Source organism: Paramacrobiotus metropolitanus, unplaced genomic scaffold (assembly GCF_019649055.1).
Source record: "Paramacrobiotus metropolitanus isolate TYO unplaced genomic scaffold, Prichtersi_v1.0 Parri_scaffold0000113, whole genome shotgun sequence".
Taxonomy (NCBI): Eukaryota; Metazoa; Tardigrada; class Eutardigrada; order Parachela; family Macrobiotidae; genus Paramacrobiotus; species Paramacrobiotus metropolitanus.
The window spans coordinates 257,822-279,662 of record NW_026570333.1 but is presented as its reverse complement, the minus strand read 5'-3'; the positions used below and the strand labels follow the sequence as shown (position 1 = coordinate 279,662).

General features: G+C 42.4%; 4 protein-coding genes across 4 annotated transcripts; 1 reads left to right on the top strand and 3 right to left on the bottom strand.

The window, feature by feature from the left end:
- Positions 1–22: 22 nt before the first annotated feature.
- Positions 23–2,903, bottom strand: LOC129598053 (uncharacterized). Its single transcript, XM_055495797.1, has 7 exons — positions 2,673–2,903; positions 2,033–2,180; positions 1,822–1,958; positions 1,669–1,730; positions 1,411–1,435; positions 919–1,188; positions 23–457 (listed from the first exon to the last, which is right to left on the bottom strand). The coding sequence occupies exons 1-7, from the start codon at positions 2,863–2,865 to the stop codon at positions 327–329; spliced, it is 966 nt and encodes a 321-aa protein (XP_055351772.1). The 5' UTR covers positions 2,866–2,903; the 3' UTR covers positions 23–326.
- Positions 2,904–5,594: 2,691 nt separating this feature from the next.
- On the bottom strand, positions 5,595–15,567 carry LOC129598038 (thyrotropin-releasing hormone receptor-like). The gene is given in 6 exon segments (XM_055495781.1): positions 5,595–6,314; positions 8,980–9,214; positions 10,971–11,237; positions 11,240–11,486; positions 13,441–13,595; positions 14,471–15,567. Coding segments are annotated over 6 exon segments (1,683 nt in total). The 5' UTR covers positions 14,810–15,567; the 3' UTR covers positions 5,595–5,874.
- Positions 15,568–15,626: 59 nt separating this feature from the next.
- LOC129598048 (18S rRNA aminocarboxypropyltransferase-like) lies at positions 15,627–20,325 on the bottom strand. The gene is made up of 8 exons (XM_055495793.1): positions 19,829–20,325; positions 19,567–19,769; positions 19,416–19,477; positions 18,667–18,860; positions 17,765–17,938; positions 17,567–17,663; positions 16,281–17,050; positions 15,627–15,725 (listed from the first exon to the last, which is right to left on the bottom strand). Exons 1-7 carry the CDS (start codon positions 19,950–19,952, stop codon positions 16,978–16,980), a joined length of 927 nt encoding a protein of 308 aa, XP_055351768.1. The 5' UTR covers positions 19,953–20,325; the 3' UTR covers positions 15,627–15,725; positions 16,281–16,977.
- Positions 20,326–20,604: 279 nt separating this feature from the next.
- LOC129598055 (cytochrome c oxidase assembly protein COX19-like) lies at positions 20,605–21,423 on the top strand. The gene has a single exon (XM_055495800.1). The coding sequence runs from the start codon at positions 20,922–20,924 to the stop codon at positions 21,204–21,206; it is 285 nt and encodes a 94-aa protein (XP_055351775.1). The 5' UTR covers positions 20,605–20,921; the 3' UTR covers positions 21,207–21,423.
- Positions 21,424–21,841: the final 418 nt, after the last annotated feature.

Sequence of the window (21,841 nt, the reverse complement as noted above, 5' to 3'; positions counted from 1 at the left end):
GCTCTAGGTCTAAATTAGGTGATCATGGTGACTCGGCCTGCTGTGTTTGTAATTGTTTGCTTAACATCAACATCCGTGCGAAGCTTTTTACAAGAAGTATATGAAAACTTAAGCTGCACTTCCGGTACTTATAAAGCAGGCTCAGGGTAACGTGTATCAATGAGAGCAGACGTATACTTAAATAAATGAACATCTATCAGTGGGCATACAACATTATGCTATCAACTAAAATTTCTGGGTAGCGGACCAGTTTCAGGATAAATATTATGCAATAATAATTCATATCAATGCATACTGTTAGCCTGAAACTGGCGCGGGGGGCAGAGTTAGAACTGAACGTTCCCTGTTTGAGGCGGCTCCAGTGGCGTCCCTCCTGGTGTGCCGTTGATAACGGTGCCGGTGCCGGTGCCGGTGGCGGCATTGGCGTTGGCAGTGGACGCCCCAGTGCCACCGTAATCTGCAGTGGACAACCAGTTAATTATCAAGATTAGCGCTGCACTTGACTAGCCGTACTTGGATGTGTCTCATATTTCGGTCATTTTAAGTACACGGTTTCATATTTCGGTCACCGGTCACTTACACCACCCCCCAAGTGGCGCGCCACGTGAATAGCTGCTGATCGCACAACGTGTTTTAGTTTGTAGCCATCAAAACAAAATCGAAAATGTTGGAATTGAAAATTTCTGAAATTCGTAAACGTGGAAAAGCGGTTCTTTTACATTGCACGGGTCCAAATTTTTTTACCTTTATGCTTGGAAATTCATTGAGCCAAGTTTTTACTATCAAAACTATTCATATTTGGAATTTTTGTCTTGCCAGAAAATTTGAACACTAGGTGACCGAAGTATGAAAACGTATACTTAAAGTGACCGAAATAAAAGAAAACCCGAAGTAGGCTATGTGTAAAAAACCCCTTACTGTCGGGACACGGCGCCACAGCGGCCGTGCAGGTGGTAGGATACAGGATGCGCAAGCCCAGACAGTCTCCTTGACTGAGGCGGGCCAGATTGCCGGGTGCGGTGTTGCCGGTCGTGGGCAGCGCCGCACCGCCCACCGCACTATACAGATTCCCGGTGTTAACGTATTTTGTCACCGCGGGCATGGTAATACTCTTGTAATCAAAATTCGTCGTCAGCAGGGTCGTTGTGGCGGCTGGTAAGATCGTGGTAATGCCCAAATTCTGCAAGCCTGCAACGAGCCAGTTTTAGCAGCATCGGGCAGTCAGTGTGTACATTGAACAGGGATCTTCAAAAAAGCCACCATTAGGATCTCTTACGAGAAATCACAGTCTGGTCTAGTAAAGAACTGGGTTTCTTAGGTTTCTTAGGTTTCTTAGAAGAAAACGCATATTGCTAACCACACAGCGACAACAACTACAAGCTTATTGTAGATAGGGTGCTTAATACTCACCTGGTTTTAACTGATTGTCGGCTACCTATAAAGGACAACCATGTTACGTTTCACTCTATGATACACAAACAATACAATACTTGTATACAAAAATATGCCTGTTCTGCAACAAAAATCTTTATGACCTTACACATAAGCAATTATTTGCGCTCTTGTATTGCATACCCACTAAAAAAACGCTGACAGACAGCGGTTTATGCCAGCGCTACTACCTAACTAGCATTTCCGGTAAACCGGTAAAGCCAAAATTTAATTTACCACTTGAATAGCACCGTTCCTGTCCGGTCTGTTCATCTCATTGCGAATTCCCAAAGAGTTAACTGCAAAGTGTAGTGAAGTGTGTTGAATATCAAAAGATTCTGATGACGTAACTTTTTCTTATGTTCCCGACAGTATAATGATAGTACTGACCTAGATATTTCATGATTTCTCGTGTGCTGCTCAGACATCCATCCACTCCGCCCACCATAAGGAGGGTCTGCCCGTTGCCGGCTTGGCGCACCACCCGACCGGGAAACGAGAAGCATGTGGCCGTCGATACCGAGGCCCTGCAGTAGGACTACAGCTTTTGGCAGTCTCTGTTTATACTACAATATTAGTAGCCAGAACATAAGCTTCTTACGTGGTCGGGCTACTCAGAGTCTGGGAAATCTGTATGAAATCGGTTCCGGCATTTGTCACGTTGGTATACGGCTGGAAGCGAATACAGTTATTCATGTCGGCGGAGATCTGGGCCATCGCTGCCTGAATCCCGGCTGTATCGGTTGCAGCTAGGAAGAAAAATCGCTGAGAACATCGAATTATGTTAGTCTACTGATACAATTTATATATGTATATACCGTGGACGCCATACAGATGTTATATTCACAGCCGTATAGCGCGATGCATATGTGTGGATATTGTGTAACACCTATATGGCGTCCGAGGTATACTTCTATATATATACATATATATATATATATATATATATGTATACATATATATATACACATACGTACACACATATATATATGTATGTACTATATATTAGTGATTTTATTTCTCAATATGTACAAAGGCGAGCTTCGCTCAACAATATATATTATATATGTATATGTATGCACACACATATGTATATATACATGTATGCACACACACATATATATATATATATATATATATATATATATATATATATATATATGCATATACACTCACATATATACTATACTTAGTATATATGCAGTATATATGCAGTAATGTTTGTACTGTTTTCTGCTTACTGAATCCGGCGCCGATGCGATAAAGGATAGCCTGCGGGTTTGGCCATAAACCGTACGCCGTATTCGTGGTGCGCACAGCTCGAGGATCTCGATTGTGGTTGTGCATCATCTCCGAACTAATCACCGCCCCGCGCGACCACTGCACGGCGACTTGCAGCCAGATCACGGCGATCGATAAATAAACCAGGGACATTTTGCAACAATCGTTGGCTATATCCGAACTGCAAACTACTGGAGGTAGTGCTTTTTTGGTATACATCCCGAGCACGCTTATATAGTGCAGTCTGCTAAAGTTGCAATATATGCAAACGATCCCAATATACAAGTAAAATGTTAATCTAATTATTACTACTTTGTAACACTTGACTGCCTGCAAAGTTTAATTCGTTTCTGGCTATTAGCTTTCGAAAGATGTCCATAAATAATGATGCTACCACCCTCCCAGTAATTTTTCGGGTTCATAATTCTTCTAACTACTATTTGCCGCTCTGCAGCGGTGCGGGATTTGTAGGTCACGGCATAATTTGTGGATCAATGCACTAAAACAGCAAAACCAAAGTAGCCTATATGTTTAAATTCCGCGTGCCGTCGGTAATGTATCATGAATAATTTCTTTAGTCGTTGATTCGTTTGCATAGGTTTCATAGCTCACTAATTTTGTTTACTGTGACACCAGTTTGTACTTGTATATAGTGCGTACATAATATATATACATTGCGTACATTCGTAATAATTGATAATACAATTATGCGCCATGCAGGCTAGATATGTACAGTTTTGGGCTACTGACTTTACCCTAGTATACAGAACTGGCTAATTATAGACCAGAGGTACGAAGACATAGTGTATGTATAGTTATAGTATGCTTGGACGGACTGTGACGAAGAGGTCAGTTCGGCGTAGCGTATTCTATAGAATAAAAGGTCATGCAAGCGTTTTTGATCAATACATGCACAGATGAATTGATAACATGTTTGTTACTCATGAAAAGCATTTTTTTAATTAAAAGAACTGGTATGTGCCTTCTGAAGAGGTACGAGCGCATATAGCGCGAATATACTGTCAGTGCCATGTTTTATTTTATTGCGTTTTGCTAGTTTTGTGTCCAGTGTCCATATAATACTTGCATTCATAACTTTTAATATGAAATCTTTAAAATAAAATCTTCAGTGTGTGTAGTTTCCAGGTTTTACCGTGCATAAATGATAAATGTAGCAACGGAACGTTGTGTTTATGACATCGAAATTAAAACAGAATTAAACTGAATTATAATAAACGGAGATACAAAAATTGTTTCAATTTGTTTTTGGCTTGTAAAGAGGATGAATAAATACAAAGTTGAATTAAACATTTTTATAGCAGTTTTACAGATAGAATAATCTGCAAAAATTAATATTTGTGCGTGAGGCCGGGACAAGCAGCTTATTTACGTATTTCCCATTAAAATATATTGGGAAACGTGAAAAATGCTACAAATTTAGTTACTGATTGTTGCTGCTGACACTGTCTTCCGCAAAAGGTCACTCGCATTGTACATACAGGATCGTCTGTAAAAGGTCACCACGTATATTGCAGGACCGTATGTGCATACAGAATTCGAATTTTAAATCATTTTGTTCACAGTAGTTTCAATTATTATGCTGTGTACTGTCTGAAGCCGAATAAAAGCTGCGTGGAAGACAAAAAAAGGCAAAGTCGGCCAGTCGGTCCGCGGTTCAAAACTGAACGCGCTGGACCCATGGAGCAGCTGCAAATCAGGATTCCGTAGCTGCAGCTGCAATATGCGGCGACGCTCCCATGTCCCTGAGCAGCCGCTTCCTCTGCGCCGTCCACGAGCACTTCCCGCCACACGGGGGACATGCTGGCAAAGGTCACGGCCGTGCATGCGCGCTGGGTGCGCAGCCTACCCGTATCCCGCGGACTGGCGGAGTATGCGCCATTATCGTGCAGTGTACGCCTACGAGAGCCAGTGCATCCGTTGCGATGTTTTCTTATGCTATGTTATTCTTAGGTTGCTCTTATATTCCTGATATTTGCTCATATCTTCGTGCGTCACTCTTATGCTGTCTTATGATTCTTACATTCTGGCATCAAAATCCCATTTGACCCTTCTCCCCTGTTTTGCAGGTTCAGCGGCTTCAGTGCCGACGGCAGCCCGCGGCTGTGGCAGGAAGTGGATTCGCGGCTGCTGGATGAATCCACACTGAGCCAACTCGCCATCTGCGGAATCGACTGATTGCACTTTCTTGACCTCTGCATTGCACTTTCTGCAATAGAATAAATTCCGCTGGCAGTATTTTTAATAGCTCGAAACTGGACGCGGGATACCATTCCTCTTTCACACGCATTCAGCTTCAGATGTTCCATTTTCTAATTGACATGCATGGCAGTGATACTGTATATGCTCACTCTGATTACTTAAATCATGATTAGATTATTACTATACATTACGATTAGCATTTATTAATAGACTGCTACCATTTAAGTTAGCTAATTTGGCTTTTTTTCTCTTATGAAAATATGGTAATATTGTGAATTTGTTATCGAACTTTGATTCCAGTTTAATTATCCTGCTTGGTTCGCGATTGATGCTATACGAAACGGTCATTATGGACTCTTGATGGCTGATGTACAAAATCGTACAATTCTATGCTTCCATGGTACACTTCTTTGTTAGAAACTTTCAATAAGAATTATTTGTTAGTTCGGAGATTAAATTCGTTGCAATTATTTGCTGATGCAGCATTAAAAGGAGAGCCAGCACAAGGAATCAAATAATCAGCTCGTGTTAATTACACTGTGGATTGTGAAAAAATGCCCGTGTGAAAAATCTAAATCAGTTTCTAAATGGACAGTTTCGCTGACGTTTATGGAAAAATTTCGAGCGTGAGTACTCAATAAAGATTCGTTTATTTCGTATCTCGGACAAAATCTATACAGGCTTTATTCAGCACGAGCTACAATGTCGGCAATGTCATACAAATATAAATTCAAATTACTAAAAAATCTGTCCCAGTTTGTGCGTGAGGGAACAGCTGCCAAAACCAGCTGCGCCGTATATTCGCCAAACTCGCAAGCTTTCGGGAAACCGCTACACATTCCCTCGATCCTTTCTTCCCATCGAGCGGATACGCAATGCATAACCGGAAGTGTCAGAGCGATTAAAATAACAAGAAAACCGGATATATACACGTGAGTAGACTCAGTAGATGAACCCGCGACTGTTGGCCAGATGCGAAGACCCCAGCGATTCGCTGTCGATGTAGCGCATGCGTTTGGAGTAACTGCGCGATGGGATCGTATTCATCCCGGCCGGATGCGAGAAGAGATGGCCGGCGCCCGCGGAGCAGCTGGCGACGGAGGCGGCGCGGTTGCCGGGTTCGCTGGTGGCCACGGAGCGGAAACTGCTGTTGTTGCTGACACTGTGGCTCAAGGAGGCCTGCCGCGAGAGGGTGGACGTCCAGGGGGAGCGGTAGCGGGACTGCGCCCGCAGGCGGACCAACTGGCGACTGCGGGAGGTGGTCAGGGGGCGGGGATTCCGGATGGGCGTGGCCATGTGCAACTGGATCCACTGCAGGCTGGCCGAGGGCGCCAACGGTCGGCAGAAGGAGGTTCGCCGCGAGATGTCCTTGGTGGAGTCTTCTATAAAAGGTCACCACGACATATATATGGCATATATACAACTACTTACATATACAATTATGTGTCTACACCAATTACGTATACAGCTGCTTATGTGCACATTACTTTACAAATATGCATGTATATATACTTCGAATGCTGCCTTATATGGGCTCCCCTTATATTACTCTCCCTTATCTGGGCTTCCGGCTAGTTAGCAATGCCCGTCAAATTAAATTTATCGGATTTATAGCAGAACCTTTTTCTACTTCTTTCAACCATAAATTTTGAAGAAACCATAAATTTTAGAAATATTTTGAATCTGTCGTTGATGCAACCTGAGCACTTCGAAACAAACTAAATGCTACAAAGTACTGGCAAAATAAGTATTTTAAATAAATCTGAATTTTCAGTCAGGATGACTCAGACATAACACTGATAACAGCTGCGAAAGTGTGAGTAATAACGTAACCGCCCATGTAGAAGGTTGTTCATATTGCTCGGGAGCCCAGATAAGGGAAAGTAATATAAGGGGAGCCCATATAAGGCAGCATTGATATATATATATATATATATATATATATATATATATATATATATATATATATATATATATATATATATATATATATATATATATATATATATATATATATATATATACATTCATGTATAAGTACATATAATTATGTATATGTAACTGTGCATATGTACTAGTACTTCAACGATTTTCGCATTCCGGACACTTTCACAATATGATTTTCCGGGCCGGACACCACAAACGCGGTATTTTCTGCGCTGTTCCACAGTAGAAAATTTGATAATTTTTTATTAATTGCGTGTACAGGCTTTTATAAAAGCAATAATCATCACGTAAGCAATTTCTGAAAAGGTTTTGCCATGTGGAACAACACGGAAGATACCGTGTCTCTGGTGTCCGGTATGCGAAACCATACTGTGAAAGGGTGCGAAATGCGAAAAACGTCGAAGTATTCGTATCTTGGGGAAGCCAATGCGCCGCGTGTTTAGCGCATAGATGGGGCATCCACGTGCGTTTGCTGTTATTTTTTTTGTATACGGCAGATCATGACATGTCGTGTGGGATCGACAAACAGCTCCATGCGCCCTTTACAAGGCCTGTATTTATCAAACTGTCAACATCGGATGACGTCGGCGTTTCAGTATTCTTCAGTGGAACACATGCGTATGCCCCGACCTGTTTCTAAATAGTGCTGCCTGACCGTGTCCGATATAAGGAAAGGTCACATTCCCAATTAGTTACATGGGCGGCTACGGTATCTACGACTGGAGATTGCGGCCCTTTAATGACGCACTACACTGTACTCTTCACGTTATCCTGGTACCCTGTACTTACTGGCCAACTTGTGCATCAAGCAGAGCACCAATTACCACCGCTGATAATCGGAATTAGCCTGCCCACATGAGCGGTTTACATTCCCACGCAGGGATATTCCTTGAGGAGAAAACTCCGTAGACTTCCAGCCAACAAGCGGTTGCCGCTCGCGGGATCATTGACGACTAGAGTAGGAAAATGTCGAATTTGTAGGACAACTGAGATACCCTGCCGTCCGCACACCCTAACCGCTTGTTACCCTCAGCAAGCGTATCCGTTTTATGCGCGAGGTGTGGTTTCCCACCATATCTTTTGTGCAGTAATACGATATTTAGATACGTATTTTATTCTGCGGATTAATTACTGTTTGTCTCACATTGTCCACAGTCCTTGCGGCCTAGTCTTCACAGCCAATCTTTTTCCCAAGGTTACAGATCCATTTTGCCGATTGTCTCTTGGCCTACCATCCGTTTTCCACGCTAACTGGAGCCAGTTTAGCTCTTACAAGCATCGCGTGGTTAAAATGTTAAAATACAAAAAGCCAAGCGTTACTAACGAGCTGCCCCGTCCTCACCGCCAATCTTCCTCCCCAGGTTACAGATCCATTTTGCCGATCGTCCCTAACTAGACACTCTTGACCTCCCTTCCGTTACCCTCTTAACGGAAGGCAGATCCACCTTTATCGGGATACCGTAGTTCAAGTGCGAAATGCCGGCGTTTTAACGAGCTGCTACTAATGTACAGTCGTGTCATACGACTGTATTTCTCAAAGCCAATCGGTTTCCCAATGTTACAGATCCATTTTACCGATCTTTTCTTACCAGACACTCTTGACCCGACAACAATTCCCTGCCGCTATCGGAAGCTAGCTTAACTGCTACAAGCAACAGCGTGGTTAAAATACAAAATGCCGGCGCTTAAACGAGCTGCTGCGGATGTACAAGTACGACTTTAGTTCTCAGAGGCGTCAGAGCCAATCGTTTTCCCAAGGTTACAGATCCATTTTGCCGATCACTCCTTATTAAACCCTCTTGACCTCTCCTCCATTTCCCGTCGCCAACCGCAGCTAAATTAATCCCGAAGACGACTGCGTCGGTTTACCACAAAATCCCGGCGTTGTTGACGAGGCGGCCGGCGATTAGCAGCCCGGCGACGAAAACACGACACGACGCGCCTCCATCACGCACATTTATTCCCGCCACGGCCAACCGGAAGCCCGGCCAAGCGTCCGGCGTGCACGCCAACTTCCCTTCAGACAGTTAAGCGGCTTAATTTCTCCCTTGTACACGGTAACGGCGTCATTCCGCCGCGGTTTCCTAGTAATGCGCTTACCGGCGGTGGTCTGGCAGCACAGGGCTTTGCGCACGGCAAACCGGAAACGGTGGCTCATGATGTTGTAGAGGATGGGGTTGATGGCGCAGTTGAGGTAGATGAGGGTCTTGGCGAAGAACAGGAACCACATGTTTAGCCAGGCCTCGGCCATGAAACTGTTGTACACCAGGATCAGGCGGAAGGGCAGCCAGGAGATGGCGAATAAGATCACCACTACCACCAGCATCTTCGGCACCTGCAATAACACCGGATATCAAATGCATGCGGATCGACAGCTGTGTCGTTTATGATCAGGAAATGCACTGCAGAAAGAGCGAAAGAAAGCGTAAAAAGCGTGAAACATGAACCTGAGGAGAATTAAAATGTTACATATTTAAAAGAATACGGTAATTTCAATAAAAGAATCTTTCAATAAAACAAAGTATTACATAATTGTATACACGCATATAATATATATAAAATGTTCGTATATAAAAGAGTTGAAGCATATATAAAGTATTCAGTGCAAAAAGAAGGACACAAAATTTTACATCGGCCAGTCGGTCGAAACAGTGAAGAATCAAAATTAACAAACCGTGTGTAACAGGAACACATTCAATGCGTTTAAAAATCGCCAGTACCGGGTTCGAACAGAGAACGCTTGTTTGCCCGACGTGCAGCGTTCCTATTCCGCTTGTTTCCTGGGATTTTTTTCAAATTTTAAATTTAGTTTTAAAAAGATGGACATTTTTATACGGTTTCCGAGAAATGATGTAAACCGATGATCTCGGCATCGTCCGGCACCTGGATTTTACAAGCGTCACGCCGAGCAACCGTGAGCCGCATGGATCCCCGTTAATCTATCATTAGCCGGCACAGAGCCTCCGCACAGTCCGCACACATTGCGTCACCGGGGTAATGATAGCGGCCGGACACTTAGTTGCGAGGTATTCGAGATGTAGTGAATGTCAGTTAAAAGGCTGGACTTTCTTCAAGAGATACTACTGTAAGCGCCGGTCATGCAGCCAGCCGGATGTTGTGGTTGATATATATGGCAGTTGACGTAATTAACCGCGTCGCTGGGTCGGGTAATTTATTGCGATCTACTATTTAGCATTTTCCGGGAAATCGGTATTCCCATCCAGTAGGTGGGATTAAGCAGATTATGCGGGGTAAACAACGACTGCGTCAGCGGTCTGGATTGCAGATGTAGACAATTATGCACTACTTTTACCTCGTTCACGGATTTAAGGAAAACAAGAAATGTAATCCTTTATACAAAATTACAAATTAGCGGCAACTGTGTAATAACAGAATTAAGAATAAAATTACACGAAACTATTCTAAACTGGGCAGTGGGATTCAGACTGACGCCAGTGCAGAAACCAGAAAGAAAAATGAGACGGAAATCGAGCGTAAAACAATGTCTATATAAGGCATGTACTTCCACGCCTTTCCGCATTCCGGATGGTTTGACAAGAAAGTCTGGATCCGCGTTCCGGATACCAGAGACACACTATTTCCAGCGTTCGCATTAGAAAACGCGATAATTTTTTATTAATCTCGTGTACAAGCTCGTAAAAAACACTAACTATCACGTAATCAATTTTTGAAAAGATTTTGTCATGTGCAACAACGCGGAGAATACCATGTCTCTGGTGTCGGGTACTGTATACGCGAATCCATATTGTGAAAATGTTCGGGGTGTGAAAAACGCCGAAATATAATAATTTATCAAATTAAAAATAAATTATTCATTTTATTATTATTCATTGTACAAATTATAGTATTTATAGTATTCATTTATTTTTTTTATATTATTTATTCATTTTTTAAATTTATTTTTAATTATGCCGGAAAGAGTATCATCCCAAATTGTTGCTGTCTGTAATTAAAAGGTTAAGTGTATGCTTGATTGGACAAAAAGCCATCAGTATAACAAAACGTGCATTCGCGTAATACTACTTAAAATGATTCAAATCTAAACGCTTAAGAAGCGTTGGTGACCTTACCGCTGGGGCACTGCCCTGCCGGCGCATGGCCCGGAAATCCTCCTGCCCCGACATCTTGGCCTTAATCAGTCTCCCGGTGGAGTTCGATTTACTGACACTATTGACGCTCTCGGCGTCCAACTGCACCGCCGCCGCGGCGGCCACCACCTCCTCCAGGGCGTGGCTACTGCTGGCGGGGGACTTCCGGGTGGGCGTGGCGCGGCGCTGGCGAATGACCAGGGCGATCTTGATGTAGGCGACGAGGGCGGTCAGCAGGGTAGGACGTAGAAGAAGGTGAGGTCGGCGATGAAGAAGGGCTGGTAGTAGTGGCGCGCCATCCGGAAGTGGCACTGCTTCCGCTCGGGGAAGTTGACGTCGGGCCGGACTTCCGTCAGCATCAGCCAGGGACAGCAGTACCCCACCACCATGATCCACGAGAAGAGGATGATGGTCTTGGTGCGGCGTAGGGTGCAGACGCGGTAGGCTAATAAGGGGTGGCAGACGGCGATGTACCGTTCCACCGTGAAGGTGAATATGCTGTAAAAAGAAATATAATTATTATTATTAAAATTGATAATATTGCATTACCTCGATAGTATTATACAACAAACGGAAAATCATTATAAATTTACTTGTCGTTATTGCAATTTAAAATTTTTATTAAAATGATGGTATAGTCCTTCGATATTTGTCCGCATTCATCCGCTCGTTCTTAATAAGGTCACTTTCCGAGAAATGTTAGCGAAAATGTTTCGATGAGCAACGATATAAAATAACGGAGACATGCCGGCATGGGACTATCCATTTTTTATGTTTTTCCAAGATTCTTAAGCCATCTTCTAGGTAGTGTTTTTCAAAATAATGTTTACAAAAATTATGGGTACCCAGTTACGCAGAAACAAATGCATATACAGATATACCGAGCACATGCTTTAAAAAATCATATTTTCAGTGTTTTTTTCGGAATAACTAATTTTCTGTATCTGTTCTTCGAAGTACAAGCTTGTTCTGTAGTATTTTAAAGTCCCATCGCGACAAATACAAATTCCCGGGTTACGCCTTACTACTTAGTAAGACGCGCTGTGCTGTACACTATTTACGCTGTACATGCAACTGGCATGGCTAATACATGCCCAATATCGATCGAAATTATAAACTATCGAAATAAATTATAAAATAATAACGTTTCTCCTTTATGATGACCTTAAATACTGAGAGGAATAATTGGTTATAACAGACGCAGTGTAGTGGCAATCATTCATAGAGCAACTTCCGCCCATACGTTCGGTGAACGCCAAGCTACGAGTACTTACACAGCAACGATCAACAACCGGAAAACTGCTATTAAAAATCGCCATTCTTCCGTACTGTCTGTCTGGCATAAAATTCTCTGCCACCGTGGTTTAATTGACCGCACCGTGTGACAGTGTGACTCCGAGACGTATCAAAGGGTCACATGCAACTGCCTACTATTACATCATTGTGTATATGCGAAAATTCGTAGTAAACTACTTTGTAATTCACTGACGCCCGCTGTACAACGCAAAAAAAAGGACAATCAGAATAAATATACACCTCCCTTATAATTATTCCGGGATACCGGAAGTTTCAACTACGTAATGTACAATAATTATAACGCTGGGTACAATATACAACATCACGAGTTAGCTGATTGCACGGTGTATGTAGAGGAATTACAAGAGGATGATAACACGTATTAGCCGGCCTAGGGTGACCGGCGAAGCGCTAATGTCTTTGGATATGTCTTCCGTTTCCGGCCGTCTTCCGCACTACTTTCGAGGACATGTTGTCCCAGACGGCGATAATGAGATCAGCGCACTTTAGCCCGATGCTATCCTGAAATGATCAGCCGGCGTCATTATGCCGGTGTTGTGGGGCATATTATCCGGTCGGGCATAATCGGGACAGATCGGGAGTGACAGGACGGAGGTCGGCTGATCTGATTACGCCTTATATGTCATTTATGAATTATGCACATTTATTGGCGTTTTTCGCGGGGATCCGTCTCCGGTCGGGTTCTTTTTCGCACAACAATATATGCTCGGTGCATAATTAACACTGTGCTGCTACCCTAGGGTAGTGTTTCTTAGGCTTCTTAGGTTTCTTAGATCATTTACTCACCTCAGCACTATCCAGTGGTATGCACGAAAAAATGAACGCATACTGGAAAATTCAAACAAATTTTCCATCGTAACTGTTGCATAAATTTCCAATTTAATTGTTAAAATCAATTTTGACAGTGCTTGCCATATATGCAAAGACCTACAACTTTCATTTCCGATTGCTTTACAGAGAAGCGCAATTAGCGTAAAACGTGCCGGAGATGTTTATCCTTGGCGATACACCCGCGTTATCCTGCAGCCCGGCTTCCATAATACAAGAGCCGGACAATTACGGGAAAATTGCCGGGGATCTCCCGTACACCGATCATAATCAGTATCTGTATAAGCGCCTATATACCGGCACTGACCTGACACTTCCGGCGTTGATGCCCATAAAGTTGAGGAAGATGAAGACGGCGCACTCCACCGAGCCGAGCAGCCACTGCTTGCCGACATGATGGCCAATTAGCGCCTCGGGGATGGCGGTGATGATCACCAGGAGGTCGGCGCAGGCCAGCGACACCTGTACACATAAACAGAACCGTCGCATCATGGCGCTATACGCGGTCTTTGGCTGACCGCAGCACGTGCGGATTTACGGTGATCCTTGTATAGGAAAATGTTTTTGACCGGCACTGAATGCACCGGCCACCTACGCACCGGTCCCACAAGGACGCTGTGTGTGATACAGTCGTCCCGGGGAAATTGCAGAGGAGCGGTACACAGTGCAAGAAATGTAGTGCAGCCGGGGCTGATAATTGGAATTCCGCGGATTCCAATTATGGGACAAGGTTAGCCCCGAAATAAACACCGGCGATCGGTATCTTTTGTTGGTTACAGTGCTTCTTAGGTTTCTTAGATTTCTTAGAACACTTATACGCGTACCGCACCGTCAGCGTTATATAATGTCATGTGAAAAAAAATGGAAAAACTTTCGATAAAAATAAAATAAATACGCGCCAGCGTTACATGAATTCAGTATTGAATTACATAAACGCCGAACCGCTAATGATTTGTGATATTTTCTCACTGTTTGACATGTAAATTTATGACGTGTAAAATGCAAATCTGCGCAGGCGTTAGTGATATACAGCATGGGCACAAGATGATGCCGAATAAGGAGGGTTGAAATAAAACACACATTATGAAAATTAATGATAAATAATGTATGTATCCAATGTATTTGAATTTGAGTAAGATATTATACATTATAAAATACTAAGCACGATAACACGAATAGTCGGTACATTACCGGTGTTTTTTTATTTAATTTATTTGAGCATTATTACTCATTAAGATATACATAAGAATAAGAAGTATTATTTTATTAGAGGTGTACAATACATAAACATACGAAGTGTACATATATAAACATCCACCGTGCGTATAGATCCTTACCAGATAATAATAAGTGGGCGTGTGCAGACTTTTGGAGCGGCACGCCGCCGCCAGCAATATCCCATTGCCCAATAAGCCCAACAAAAAAATGGTAACATGGACGACGGTGGCGGTGATCTTATAGGACACCGGGAATTCCCTGGCCAGCGCGGCCGCCTGCGCCCCGGCACTGCTGTTGCTGGTGATAACCGTCGTCTGCAGTTCGGCTTCGGCTTCCACGAAATAATCGTAGAATTCGCTCTCAATCAGCTTGGACGCCGCGTCCAGGATCTCCTCCTCGGTTTTATTCAAGTAACCGGTGGCGTGCAGGCGCTCTAATAAAGTGCTACCGCGGCCCATGGTCAGCCGGTCGGGTCAACGTGGCATCCACAAAATTATACTAAATCGGTTTTTATTTTCTTGTGTAATTATTCCGCATATAAAACCAGGAAACGCGGTTTATATGCGAGACAAGCGACACATAGTATTTTTAAAAAAATCAAATCAGGCGGAAAAATAATCGCGCATGGCGAGCTATTAACGCCGAAAATACAGCGACACCGGCACGCGCTTGACGAAAAATCCCACACAAATTCGGATGACTGCTTCCCAATGGAAAAATATTTTCGCCGCGGACGGAATAATCACGTATTGAATAATACCGTCAGTGGACTGGTGCATCAATCTACGCTAAGTATTTCACCGAGGCGAAGAGAAATGTTCACCGGATAGAGCCCGAGCAAAAAAGACGCGAGGAGTGGATCGTTTTGTGCCGCGAGTAGGGTAGCATTTAATTCCGCTGCCGGCGCACAGCGCTATTAACCGGCGACTATACTGTACAGTTATAAGAGAGAGCGATGATTACCGGCCCGGCTAAATGACTCTTTAATACCGGCTGCACAAATCCCCGCTCGTGCACGATTATCCCGGGACTGGGGAAGAGAAAGAGGAAGAGAAATCACATATACCGGTTAGCCGTACCATTACACTCCAAGATCCCCGGCCGGCGCTTATATTATACGACACGATGAGGACGCGCTGCTCAATTGCGCGATTTTCCGCCCTTTAACGTCTGATGCTAGCCCGTTAATTAGCGCGCGCGCCTGTTAAAGATGCCGGGTAGCGTTCAAGTGGCTCCAAGTACGGTGTACATCTGGTTATATAAGCGCTAGAACATGAGCGCTGATTACGCTGCCAGCCGGTAATTAATCGTCCTTAATCAAACAGTGTTCTCCGCGTGGAGAAAGGTTAGGTCCGGTTTGAGGTGGATCACCGTCTTCGACCATTAAAAAGAATGATTTACAATCTAGGTACTTCTAGAAAAAGTAGATGGATGTGTTCCTGTTGCAGAATGTTTGTTGATTTTACTATCCAATTTCTGAACGTTAACCGACTGGCCAGTTTACAGCTTTAATCATATCTATAATTTGCACTGTACATAAAAAAATCCCCAGAGGTTATTTTTAATTTTATGTGCTTTAGGCTTACTAAATCTTACGAAGGGAGTTAAAAATTATGATTTTATTAGGCTCAAAATTAAATTCTATATTTTACCTAATTTTTAAAAATCATCTGATACATGTATTTTTACCTAATATGAAAAATCACGTATTAGGCATAAAATTTAATTTTTTAATTTACCTGATGTTTATTCCCTAGATCGCTACGTAAAAGAAATTACGATTTTAATACCCTTAAAAAAATAATCTCACTTTTTTATATTTGTATTTAAATTAATTTCAATGTTTTGCAACCGGTTGCAACGTTTTTGTTTTACATGGTGGGACAAAAAAAAGGTAGGTGCTTCGTTTTACCGCATATTGCGCCAAACCAGCGCCTCTCTGTTTGAACCAAACGCCGGCGATTTACGCGCAATCGACGGGTTCCTGTTGCACACTGCTTGTTGATTTTATTCTTTAATTTGTCAACCGCGAACCGTCTTCCCAGTTTCCCTTTTTAAAAATTCATACAATTATATCTGCTGTAAAAAAAAACTAACGACGCCGACAAAATCCGGAATAAAATCTGAGCAATCGCGGATGTCGATCAAACATTCATCGCCCAATTACGCCGAAGGTTACGACGCACCGAACGGTCTCTATATTCGTCTGACGGGAGGAAATAGCGGGATTAAGTTAAGAGGGAATTACCGGTGGCAAGCACAGCGTCATCCTGTTAACCAGGTAGGTACACGCAGCACGGAAGCCAACCTGGCTGGTATATCGTCTATTTTCTCCCGGTCGGCCTAATAATCCCCGCCGGAATCACTTCCTGCCCAGTTAACCGGGAACACACACGGGATAGAAGAGAAAACGCCGGTTGACGTGATGGATGCTTGAAAATGGGGATTAGTGTGTGCTGCATGCGGATTGCAGGTGGCCTCTTATGGAGGATGATTAGAACGGTTACAAGGATGATCGCAGCAGACAAATGCCAACGTATTTAATGCGGCGGAATAACAGCCGATGTACATTGTACACCAGCAAGGGAAAATATTCCTCCAGATAAATGGCATTTTTTAACAAATTTTAAAGCGGGTGGGTTGCGGGATGGGGGGTGCCGGTGTCCGCGGTATCCGCTTTCCCGCGCTCATCGGAATTACTAAAAAAATACAGAAATAATTCACACCGACGGTAGAAATTTTTTTAAAAAATTTCCTATTATTATTAAATAAAAAATAAAGAAATAATTCACGGTTTAAATTTTTCAAAATTTCGACTATCAATATTAAAATAATTTCATTGGATTTTTATTCAGTTTTATTTCCGTGATCATCTGGGTTACTAAAAAAATGAATCAAAAATTCCTACCAGTTGTTTAAATTTTAGAATTATTTAAATTATCATTATTACTTGAATTTCAAATTTTTCAACTGATTTTTATTAGTAATAAGACGTTTCCTATTTTTATCATTTCAGGATCAGTTTATTTTAGTTTCTGTAATTTTCTGGGTTACTAACAAATAATTAAGAAAATCGAAACTCTCTGCTAAATTTCAGAATTATTTTAATTAACATAATTAATTGAATTTTAATTTTTTATCGTTTGTTTCTGTGCAGAAAAATAAGAAAAAATTCCACTGCAAAAACAATTACACAGCAAAAAAAAGTTATTGACCTCTCTGTCTCTGAAGAGGATTCGGAGGAGGAGCTGGGCAGCCGCCCCCGCCGGTTGGGATTGTAGAATTCCAGACTGTCGTCCACTTCGTCAAAATCTACGGCCAACGCAATTTTTTCTAATTTTCTTCAATTATTTCCTGTTATTCTTATTATTATATTCTGCCGCTGAATGCAATTGAGGAACCACATTGCCTACCACGTGAGGCGCTGGACTCGGCATCCAGGGAGCGGATGTAGTCATTCTGGACCTGGATGACTTCCGCGCTGGTGGCGCAGCGCTGATACTGCTTCAGTAAATCATGATTCAGCTCCTTGAAGGAATGACCCCATTTGAATTTCCGCAGTAAAATATCACACCACTCTTCGTAGCCTGCAAGCAATTCGGGCCATTTGGTAGTCTCCCATCATGCTGATTTAATTCGGTATAAAATGGGAAAATAAATACCAGTCATTTCCATTAACCACACTGTTTTCCCACTAATAACTCTCCAAGTAATTTTCCTCATTTTTCGTCTAACTGACTAATACAGCAATTCTCTAATAAGAGTAGTAATGAAAAATAATTCACAGCAGTTTCATACCGTTTCACACAGTGTGTTAAAAAATAATAAAAAAAATCAATCCGAACTCCATCGCGCAGAAAAACTGGCATTAAATACAATTCCAGAAATTATTACAATAAATCACACTGAAATTAAAATAAACTGAGAGAAAAATTAACCATAACAAAGCACGATGAGACTGCATTTTGAAATAAATTCACCAAGTTTTTCAAGTCAAAACACACACCTATAAGATTATTTATACAACTTTAAAAAAACTATTTATTTACATAATTATTTACTGGTGATTTATTTACAAGATTATCATTATTAATTTTATCGTTTATTTAAAAGATTTTATAAGCTTTATAAGTTAGTTTTTGATTTTATAGGTCGATTTTATAAGATTTTATACGTTATTTTTATTTTACAAAGGCTCGCTAGTTGAAAAGCTGGTAATGTTGGCAGTAAAACAAAGTAGAAAATAATTCCATCGCGCATAAACGTGCAAAATTATTGTAGAAAATCCGGGAAATGATGATAACTGCCGCCCTACCGGTGATGAAGAGGACGGCCGCATAGGCCTCCACGCAGGAGAGTTTGCAGGGCTTGCCGTAGTTGACGGGGTTGGCGGCCAGGAGGAAGGGCAGCAGTCGGGGGTGGTGGCACTTGAGACGCGCCAACGGCGTCCCCGCCAGCTCCGCCCACGAGCAGTCCACCACGGCGATCCCGCCCTGCTCAATCACCGCTCTACACAGTAGTTCAATAAATAAACACATACCGTACAAACAATCAAAATGCCAGGAAAATCCACAACGTGCAACACCGGCTGTCGACAAATTATACAGTGTACTGGATTTATTCAAGTACAGCGTAAAGAAATAAAAATTCAATTTCCCGTCGTCATTAACAGCGGCCAACCGGCCGTGTAAAATGGGAAATTTAACACGGAAAAATTCTAGCGAGAACACAATGCACTGCGCTTGGGTGCTGATAAAAATTCCATGTTTCTTTTAATTGGTTTGAAATCCTCCAAAAAATCGTTAGAAAATTAAGATAAATACAAAAAAAAAAATTAAACGCGCAAAATGTACAAATAAATAACGAACAATCTCAAAATAAACTCCGCAAAATATTTCAATAAATAACAAACAATCCTAAAATAAATTACGCAAAATGAATAAATAAAACAAATAATCCTAAATTAAGCTGCGCAAATAGGGAAATAAAGGAAAAAAATATACTGTGCACAAAACCTGAGAAAAAATGCACATCCGCAAAATCCGAAATTACGAGAAAACTTACTTATCTGCATTGGAGACACAGCTGGTCGCCGCGGGTGTCAGCAGAATCCCCGGAAACCGATCCTAAAACATCCACACCAAAAAATCTCAATTTCGATAGCCAAGAAATAATTCAACACAGACACCAGGCCAACCGCCCCGCGCGACCGTACCCGCAGCTGCAAACGGCGCACGTATCGCAGCCGCGACAGCTTCCTCCCCGTGCAGCGTTTTGGATCGCACTGGTCGAAATCCCACATGGCCAAGGGGACGGGTAAATTCCCCGGCGACCAGAAGGCTTCCGTATCCTGTTCCACATCGTCCGCGGCAGAATGCTCCGAAGCGCTATCGGAGTCGTGCGCACCACTGCGCTGATCTGCAAGGAAAATCATGCAACCTCGTGCGGATCACTGAAACGGCTGGGGGATGTTTTACGCAGATCGCTGGCACGTTCGGGAGCATCGGCGAATTTCTCGCTACCGCGGGGGGCGCGGTGGTGGTCCGGACGGCGACCAGGAGGTCCCGAGTGTCGGGGTTTGGACCCGCGTTTGGGAGGCATGATGGCTCAACGGACTCTTCAACAGACGTTGATGGATTTCAGCCCGACCGCTGTCAAAAATATGTGACGGTATGGATATTTTATGGGAGCACGAGGAACGCACAAGGTGCACAGCTGCACTATGTAAAAGCGTCGAACCATGAAAAAATTATCAGACCGATTATAGAAGAAGAAGAAGACCGTAGAAGAATTCTGCACGTCGGTCCGTCGCAAATTGTTTGTACTCAACTTTGTAGTGCACAGGCACGAAGATTAAGGTGTTCAGTGTTAACGTGCCCTTTCGAGGCGGTTGATATTTCGACACTACGGTTTGTATTTCGACAGAATCGACACTGCGATTTGTACGTTAAAAAAAACCGAGACAAATTTTTGGAATTGGAATTACAATTTTTATCGCAAGGATCAACAAGCAGAAGTGGTGCTAACGTACGAGTAGTTATAAAATTATGAAGTGTTCTATTAAAAATAGTAAGTATTTATGCATGCATAATTAATTTCATGTTCAGATTAGCACAGCAGTTGCAATAAGGAATAAGGATACGGTTGTGTCGCAGTTGCAGTCTACTCGAGACGGCATTCAGAGACTGAATTTCATCATTCCATGCCTCTGCACTACAAACATGCTAAAATCTAAATCCTGCTACTTCTTGAATCTTGCTGCCTTGCAAAAAGCAAAAGACTTTTGAACTTTTCCAGTTTATTGTTTTCCGTCAATCATTTGTCGCAGTCACCGTCACGGCCTCATTTAATTATTGTACTAGTAACTTCTCCAGTATTTTTTAAAGAATCTTCTGCATTTTCTCTCATCCGCTCCACTGACCCAGGCCGGTGTTTGACAATCCCCTGCTGCAGTCAATTTTCCCTCTGGCAGTTCGGACTGATCTCGGTTTCTCGACATCAGCAACCCTACCAGTCGTCTCACTTCTGGAATTTGTGAACCCCTGCTTCTTCGTTGGCTGCTTTACTTCCATGTCGCAATCAATCTACAGCGCCAAGGTCTTCAAGCCCAAACCCCCCGACAAGGGCAGCTTCCCGCTGGACCACGAGGGGGAGTGCAAACAGAACATGACGGTGTTCATGCAGTGTTTGAAAACCAACGGGTACGACAACAGTCAGTGTCGCGTGGAGGCCAAGAACTATCTCGATTGTCGCATGCAGAAGGAGCTCATGGCCAAGGAGGAATGGAGCAAACTCGGATTTGCCGATCTCACCGAGAATCCTGCGAATCCCCCGGAAAATCCCACAAATCCCTGACAGTGTCTCCTTGTATGATGAATGGTGTACAGGGATGTTGCGTTTGAATGAAAAAATCGGAAAAAATGTTGCGGAAAAATACGCAGATAATTTGCTGTTTTTATGTAAATTATAAATAAATACAAAACATCTGTTTTTGTGTGGGTCGGTGTGTGCTTTTTTAATATCATGTGACATAAGATTTTTATGTTGTGTTTTTCCGTTCGCAACAAATTGAGAAAAATAAATAAAACTAAAATAACAACCGTTAGATACCCCATCTTTTCGACTATTTTACACTTATTTCCTTTAAATAAACGAATAATAAACGAATTTTTCGATTGCTTATACACTTTTTAATTATAGACCAGGAATTTTTACGGCGTCTTTTTTCCGACCGCGCAAAATTATTAAATATAAAAAGCGTTGATTAACAAATACTTACTGTAGTTAAAAACGTTACAGTACCAATGTTTAGTCCGATCGTTCTACACTGTTTTTCCATCAAGGTTTTATGCTTTGATTTTTCTGTTCGGGTTGATTGAGGAAATCCAAAAAGGTAAATTAATAAAAAACAAAAGAAGTTACTGGCACAGTTGTTTTTATTTATTTTACGCTTCATTTGTGCCAGATTTTTTTTGGAATTAAATGGTTAT

Bases quoted from the DNA above. Each gene is read 5' to 3' on its own strand.
- LOC129598048 (XM_055495793.1), bottom strand. From the start codon at position 19,952: ATGCCTCCCAAACGCGGGTCCAAACCCCGACACTCGGGACCTCCTGGT. The intron at 18,861-19,415 runs GTAAGTTTTCTC...ACTACTGTGTAG, and splicing joins TGTGTCTCCAATGCAGATAA to AGCGGTGATTGAGCAGGGCG. The intron at 17,664-17,764 runs GTAGGCAATGTG...CGTTGGCCGTAG, and splicing joins CGAGTCCAGCGCCTCACGTG to ATTTTGACGAAGTGGACGAC.
- LOC129598055 (XM_055495800.1), top strand. From the start codon at position 20,922: ATGTCGCAATCAATCTACAGCGCCAAGGTCTTCAAGCCCAAACCCCCC.
- LOC129598053 (XM_055495797.1), bottom strand. From the start codon at position 2,865: ATGTCCCTGGTTTATTTATCGATCGCCGTGATCTGGCTGCAAGTCGCC. The intron at 2,181-2,672 runs GTAAGCAGAAAA...TTTTCTTCCTAG, and splicing joins TCGCATCGGCGCCGGATTCA to CTGCAACCGATACAGCCGGG. The intron at 1,436-1,668 runs GTAAATTAAATT...TGTCCTTTATAG, and splicing joins GGAACGGTGCTATTCAAGTG to GTAGCCGACAATCAGTTAAA.